This window comes from Limulus polyphemus, unplaced genomic scaffold (assembly GCF_000517525.1).
Source record: "Limulus polyphemus unplaced genomic scaffold, Limulus_polyphemus-2.1.2 Scaffold10413, whole genome shotgun sequence".
NCBI classification, from domain to species: Eukaryota; Metazoa; Arthropoda; class Merostomata; order Xiphosura; family Limulidae; genus Limulus; species Limulus polyphemus.
The window spans coordinates 3,138-10,703 of NW_013676023.1; the positions used below are offsets into that span (position 1 = coordinate 3,138).

General features: G+C 30.9%; 1 protein-coding gene across 3 annotated transcripts in view; it reads left to right on the plus strand.

Annotated features, from left to right (window-relative positions):
* Nucleotides 1–814: 814 nt before the first annotated feature.
* The window catches only part of LOC106476376 (tRNA pseudouridine synthase A, mitochondrial-like), a 13,814-nt gene continuing 7,062 nt past the window's right edge, over nt 815–7,566 (plus strand). For 2 of the 3 annotated variants that reach the window (XM_022380263.1, XM_013937036.2), the window contains exons 1-3: nt 815–1,026; nt 4,731–4,921; nt 5,490–5,623. In XM_022380263.1, the coding sequence (XP_022235971.1) occupies nt 978–1,026; nt 4,731–4,921; nt 5,490–5,623 (374 nt within the window). In that variant the 5' untranslated portion in view covers nt 815–977. Of the gene's footprint in view, nt 1,080–4,730; nt 4,922–5,489; nt 5,624–7,566 lie in introns of all 3 variants that reach the window. The other variant, XM_013937037.2, reaches the window with a different exon arrangement.

The window sequence follows — 7,566 nt, forward strand, 5'->3', positions numbered from 1 at the left end:
CCAAAGCAAGAGATAAAGTAATAAGTTATGCTTAGTGAAAGAGCATGAGACATTTGGTATTAGAACAAAAGCAAGAGATAAAGTAATAAGTTATGCTTAGTGAAAGGGCATGAAACATTTGGTATTAGAACAAAAGCAAGAGATAAAGTAATAAATTTTGCTTAGTGAAAGAACATGAGACATTTGGTGTTAAAAGATACAAGTAAAGCAAGCACACCCCTCTACTATGCAGGATGCAATGCCCAGAGCTGTTGAATTTCATTGTATTGCAAAGTTGTATCGAGAAAGAATAAACTAGTTTTAATTAAGAAAGGACTTTCTCGGAAAGCATTTCTACGGGAAATTATCAAACAAGCAGATATGCAACAGTATTATTATGTCCCCGGTGGATCAGCGGTAGGTCGGAAGACTAATAACGCTTAAAATTGGGTTTAGATACCTGCTGTAGGTAGAGAACAGACCCTCCAATGCGTATTCCCTCTTTACAAAGAAGTAAAAAAACGTTATTTATATTAACATTGGAAGTTTTAACGTAAAATTAAAAGTTAAAACATTTATCATATCTGTTTACACATAATTATATTTTAACACATAATTATATTTTAACTGTTCTCTGTAGGCAGAGAACAGACCCTCCATTGCGTATTCCCTCTTTACAAAGAAGTAAAAAAGCGTTATTTATATTAACATTGGAAGTTTTAACGTAAAATTAAAAGTTAAAACATTTATCATATCTGTTTACACATAATTATATTTTAACACATAAATATCTTTACATTTATTACGAGGGCGCTGATGGAATTTCGTAGCATGTTTAAGGGAACCACACTAAGTTACAGAGGACGTAGGCCTAGAAATGATTGAGTACTCTACTTTTAAGTTTTAATTAGTTTTTGCTGGTAATACGCTTTCTTAACGTGAAATTAAAACAATAACGAGCTAGGTTTTTCCGAAGATATTTATTTTTAAAAGTGTTTATGACGACTGTGCGAGTGTTGTTAAAGGTTTTTCCAATTTTGATTTTAGGTAAGAATTCTGTATTACGAATTCAAATTCAAGGGTAAGAGGTCAAACTACAGGTTAGTCTTTAATAATTATTTATACCAAGTAATACTTGTGTAGATTAACTTTGATTATAAATATGATTTTGCTTTGTTACCCCAGAATTTTGGGCTTTGATGTGCTTTGGTTTATGAGACTTGTTTAATATAACATTGTAATTTGTAACTTAAGTGTAACTAAAATCACAAATAATATTCAACGTTAAACTGGTACACAATTAAAAACATTTTATTTAGGCCTATCTATGGCCTTCAAAAATATATAATTAAGTGTAACTAGTTATAATCATGGTGAGCATAGTCTTTGTTCAATTTTCAATACAAAATTAAACATTAAAAATTAGAAGAAAAAAAAAGAAATTATTTACACTGGTTTGTAAATAATCAGACTTAATTGCAGATGTTTGCCAAAAATTAAATGTTTAAGTAATTAACATAAAATTCGAAGAAGAAAGACGTAGGCCATCCAGTCCACTAAAAGAAGAACAAAAATAAAAACCTCAAACCAGCCCTTATCATTCGAATACCTATCAGTCATTTCCTTAAATTTACTGCTTCCACTACATCTGAAGGCAACCTGTTTCAAAGGTCAATCAACCTGTTACTGTTAGAATCATGAAACTGTCTTAGCTGAAGATGACTCCTTCCCTGCCAAAATTTATATTTGTGTCCCTTATTTGTACCGTTCTCACCATTAAGTATGAAAAAGGATAATTTAGCAATTCCCTAAACAATCTTAAATATCTTGATGATCCCCTATAGCTCTTTTTTTTAAATAAAACAGTTCAGAGGTCTTAACCTTTCTCATATGACAACCTTTTGTCATAGGTATTATTGTAGTAGTCCTCTTTTGAACTCTTTCTGCTAAATGTTTTCTAATATAAGGAGCTGAAGACTGGACACAGTACTACAAATATGGCCTAACCAGTGATTTATACATGAAACTGTAAACTCTTTTAGACTTTTATTCAGTTTTTTTTTGTAGATACAGCCTAAAATCATATTTGTCCTACCACAAGCACACTGCTTGGATGGTTTAAGAGACTGATCAACCAGAATTCTTCCATAACACTGTTAAAATTATTCCCATCAAAATTATACTCATAAATGTGTGTCTGTAATCCCCAATGTTCTGAAATGTGATGGACAACCATGCATCTTAAGTTAAGTTGAAGACAGGAAAACAGAAGTTTTTTTAGTCACATTTTATTATTTCTGCATCTGATTTGCATTTTTAATTACTATAATTTAATTGAATTATATAGACTACATATTTTGTTTAATTAATGGGTAATTGTTTATGAGAAAACTTAGGCGGAGAAGACTACATGATTAAGAGATTTTGGTTCTCTGCATCTGCCTTGGGAGCTGATGTGACCTATACAATTAAGATAGGTTTTCTGATATGACCTGTACACTTAAGATAGGTTTTCTGATATGACCTATACAGTTAAGATAGGGTTTTGCTTCTGTAAGCTGATGTGATATATACAGTTAGATAGCTTTTCTAATGCGACCTATACAGTTAAGATAGGTTTTTCTGATACGACCTATACAGTTAAGATAGGTTTTCTGATACGACCTATACAGTTAAAATAGGGTTTTGCCTCTGTAAGCTGTTGTGATATATACAGTTAGATAGCTTTTCTAATGCGACCTATACAGTTAAGATAGGGTTTTGCTTCTGTAAGCTGATGTGATATATACAGTTAGATAGTTTTTCTAATGCGACCTATACAGTTAAGATAGGTTTTCTGATACGACCTATACAGTTAAGATAGGTTTTTCCTTCTGTAAGCTGATGTGACCTATACAGTTAAGATAAGTTTCCTGCATTTTTCATGTTTGAATGTAACAAAAATCTATCTATATAAAATGATAAAAATCCTATAACCCGAGAGCTTTCGAACGGTGAACCTTTCTTCTTCAGTTTGCCCCTGAATAAGAAAGTTCCACCTTTTCAAAGTGTTCATGCTATAGTATTTTTATAATTTTATATTAACTAAGACTAGTTAGGCTTCATTTGGTGTATTGATTTCAGTTTGGAGCTCCTTATCTTTAGAAGGACATTGAATTGTTGAAAAAAGTTCAAATGAGAGGTGCTAGGATGATACCTGGGATAGGAATGTTGTTATACAATAGTTGATTAAGACCTCTGAAATAGTTTTCTCTTAAAATAACAAGAGTTGGAGGTGTTTAATATTGTTACTAGAATTGATAGTGTTGATGCATCATCTTTTTTTTCTATTTCATAATAAGAATGGTAAGACAAGGGGACACAGATATGAATGTTGACAGAGTATAAATCATTTTAAACTAAGATTGTTTTATTTTTCTAACAGATTGGTTTACATTTCAAATAGCTTGCCTTCAGATTTGGTGGATACCATAAATTTAAAAGGGTTTAAGGGAAGGCTTGATAAATATTTTAAGGGCTGGCTTTATGGTTTTTTTTTAGTTTACTTTAGTGGATGGACCTTGTCCTTGTTATATGTTAAAGCTAAGCATTTAAAGTGTAGAAATTGGAAAAAGAAAATAAACGTAAAAGAAGCACTGGTGTTCAGTATCTTGGTGTTGATTATATTAATATTTAATTTGGACTTAAGGATAAGAAGGTTTTATATATAATCTCACAGAAGACTGGTGAGGCCTTGTTTGGAATACTGGGAGCAGTTTCATTTCCCTTTTTCACATGAAAAATATCAGCATGTGAAGACAGGCTGATAGAATAATATTTCAGTAATTTAGGCTAGAACGAGAGATTTAAAATGTACACTTTTTTTCATGTGTAGTATATCAAATTGAGAGAAAACTAGTAGTAATCAGGCATTTTGAATGGTTAGGCTATTGTTTGAGTGGTAGAATGGAAAGGTTGAAAATAAGAAGTGGATTATTAGAAGTAATAGGTTTTGAGCTTTGATCAAGACTTGACAGGATCATTTTATAGTTATAGTTAGTTAAAGCCTGAGAGAGACCTTGCCTTGTGTGTGCTCTTAGCTGGAACTCTTAAAAGTTATATAACTCAAAAAGTTATTTTTGTTTTAACTCAGATTAAGTTTTTCTTGCTTGTTTTTATGTGTTAGTGGTGGTCTTGATTGGCTGATTGAGCTTCTTTAACTTTACTTTGTCTTATTATAACTTTGAAAACATTCAAAAATTTGGATGTTATTGGAAGTTACTATATAATGGTGTATAAACTATATATAATATTTATATGAACTCTATTAGTACCGGTACAAATGTTCAAAGCTAACAAGGAATTACACTACTTTCTGACCTGTAAGTATACTTGTTCATGCATGTACTATTAGTATGTGACTGGACTCTAATGGATTAACATTTGGTTTTCAAGAAGCTTTGAAACTTGATCAAAATTTTTGATCGTGACCTAACCTACTGCAACTTCTTAGTGAAGCAATTGTTTCTGTAAAGGCTTGCACATCATATCTTTGAATGAATGCATTCAAATATATAATACCCATTAATAATTTTTATAGTTCAAAATACAATAAATTAGTGTGTTAATTGATAATTATTTTTTCCTAAGCCTTCTCTCAGCTGTAGTTAAATACTTAAAAAATGTTTCTGAATTTTATTTAATATTATAAATAGTTTAGTACACAACAGCAAAAACAAACTTGTCAATGCAACATTTCTCTGTTATTTCAGGTTCCAAAAACTTCCTTCAAACAGTTAGAACAGTGGGAAAAAAGAAGAGGATATCTAATATTCAGACATTTCATTCAATCATTGCTGCAATGAATCAAGGTGAATTTGGAAAAGGGGAAAAGCGATGTAGTGCTGGAGATGAAGAAACTCTAACATTAGAGATTACAAAGAAACCCAAGTTAGAAAATGAGGTTTGTGAAATCTCTAAGGAAGTTCAGATTAATTTCAGTGAAATTTATAGAAGTCTTTATGGAAGTTGTGGAGAGAGATATAATGTAATTGTTAAATTTATATACAAGCTGTTGCCATTTTTAAAGTAGTCCTATAGATTGTGGACAGAAGTTATTTGCCATTGTTAGAGTTTCATATAGGTTAGGGATATATGTCATTGTTAAAGTTCTGTGATAGCTGTGGATAGAAACTGTCATTGTTAATATTTTATAGAGCTTAGAAAATTAGATAAAATTGTCAGAATTACATTAGCTCTTGTTCAGGAAGTGTTACACTGAATTTTAAGAAATAGTATGTTAAAACTGAAAATTTTTCACATTTTCATGGATTTGTTTTTATCGAATATAGAAAATAAATAAATAAATAGTTGGTAAGTTTTAAAAGTAGAAAATATATTTTTGTTGGGATTCTAAAGAATTCTATGGTTGGTTCTGTATCTGCACTTCCTGTAAATACATATCCTTAAATTTTCTCCACATTAATATATATAGGGTACAATTTTGTAAACACTGTATTTTGTTGTTAAAGGACTTTCTCAAGGATATTACTGTGGATGAGCAACACAAGTCAGAAGACCTGTCATCTGAGAGTCCCAAACAACGTTTTAAGAAGATGGCTGTATTGTTGTCCTACTCTGGAAAGGGGTATTTGGGAATGCAAAGGTGACTGTTATGTATGGTAAAATATTAAATACCAAAGTAAGGTTCTAGATCCATCCTTATGATTATTAGTATAAAGAGATTACAAACCTTCTTTGGGATTACATTTGGGCAATTTAATCTATTAACTGATGTAATCAATTACCTATGAGCAGCTATTACATTGATTAATGTCATGTAAATTAATCTAAATTAATGTTTTTTGTTATTACAACAATTGATTAATTGAAATTTAAGATAAAATCAGTCACCTCTAAAATAATCAAGTAATCCAAATTAATGTCAGATTATTACTATTTTTCAGTATCCAAGTAAATCGTAGTATTGCTATTATGATTGCTTGTTTTTAAGTACTAAGTTTCATAATGGGCTGTCTTTGTACTTCCCAGTTTTAGACTCTATTTTGTAATTCAAGTTTGTTCAGCTTTGATGATTTGAAAGTCTTGGGTTTGATTTCAGTTGCCGCTAAACTTACTTGTCCTATCATTCTTATGGCAAAGCACTACTAAGGCCACTATAAATAACTAAACGGTTTACAACTGTGTGGCATTAAAATTATTTTAGTCCTAAATACTGCAGTAATAAAGTCTGTAATATCTAGCTAAAATGTTGTTGTTGTTTTTAATCAAATGTTGTTGTTTTCCCTTCTAAAATCCAACGCATATCAGGTAGTACATTTTGCAGTCCTAGGAATATTGTTTGAGTTTTGGATTATGTATATGGATCATGCATTTATCTGAGTTAACCACATAAGATTTAGTTAACACACCATCATACGTGAAGGTATTGGTAGTTTTTTAAGAAGTTAGACAAATAACTAACCTTATCTATGTAAGCATTCCTGTTTTGCTTTACGTAAAGCCTCAGGTTCATCAACTTAGTTCATATTGGAGCTGATTAGTGAACGGAGAGTTTTGTCTTCAGTCAATGCTAATTTTGTAATGTTATAATTATTGTGTGACATTATTCATTAGTAAGACAATTTACATGACCTATATGACGTGTTAAAGTTCAACAGGGGTACATATACCTTTATTGTATAAAGTTTTACTGGGTTATTTGCCAAATATTTCTAAACAAAGAAACCTATGTGAGTTTCATAAACTGGAGCTTTTTGTCGTTTTTTTAAACTTAACTCATTATACTCATATTTTTTTTACACATTCTGCTGTTATTATTTTAATGATTTCCTAATAACTATTACCATACCTTATAAAATATCAATTTTCTTAATTTTGTTTTTTGCCTCAGTATCGGGCAAACCCAGATGAAGCATTTTTGAGTAAATAGCCTCAAAACTCTCCCTGTTGAACATTTGGTGTCACTGTCTGATGGGTAAATTGAGATTTTTGGCCGGACACTGAAAGAGTTCACTTGGGTTTAAGGAGTTAAATGAAAGTTTCCTTGTGACCAAATTAAATCATTTTTTGTGTGGTCTTTATTTGTTGAAAGAGATGACTAGAGTGCTGGTATCAATGACTTGTGTTGTTATATGTCAATAATGACTGATAGTTATTTCCATTCAGTTTTTGTTTTGATTATTATGATAAAAAAATAAATACATTAAAGACTTGAAAAAACAGTTGAAATCTATACTATTATTCTGCTTGTTTGTATGTACGACCGTTACGTTTTCTGACCGAGAACCTGCTGCATAAGCATGTGTTTGTTAGAATGTTTCCCCAAGAAAAACCATGCATGCACATTATTCACACAACGACATATGGTCTGCCTGCGGCAGAGAGCTTCAAAGCTCAGTGATCAAGTCGCGACAATTGCTGTATGAAACAAAAAGTAACAACAAAAGGGGAATGTAAATATACTTTACTAATCATTTTGTACAACAGAATATTCAAAACATATCAAAGTTTTTAAAAAGCGTTGGACGTTAAGTCGTAGAATAACATTATAAGTTTATTTATCGATATCATTAAGTACAGTAAAGT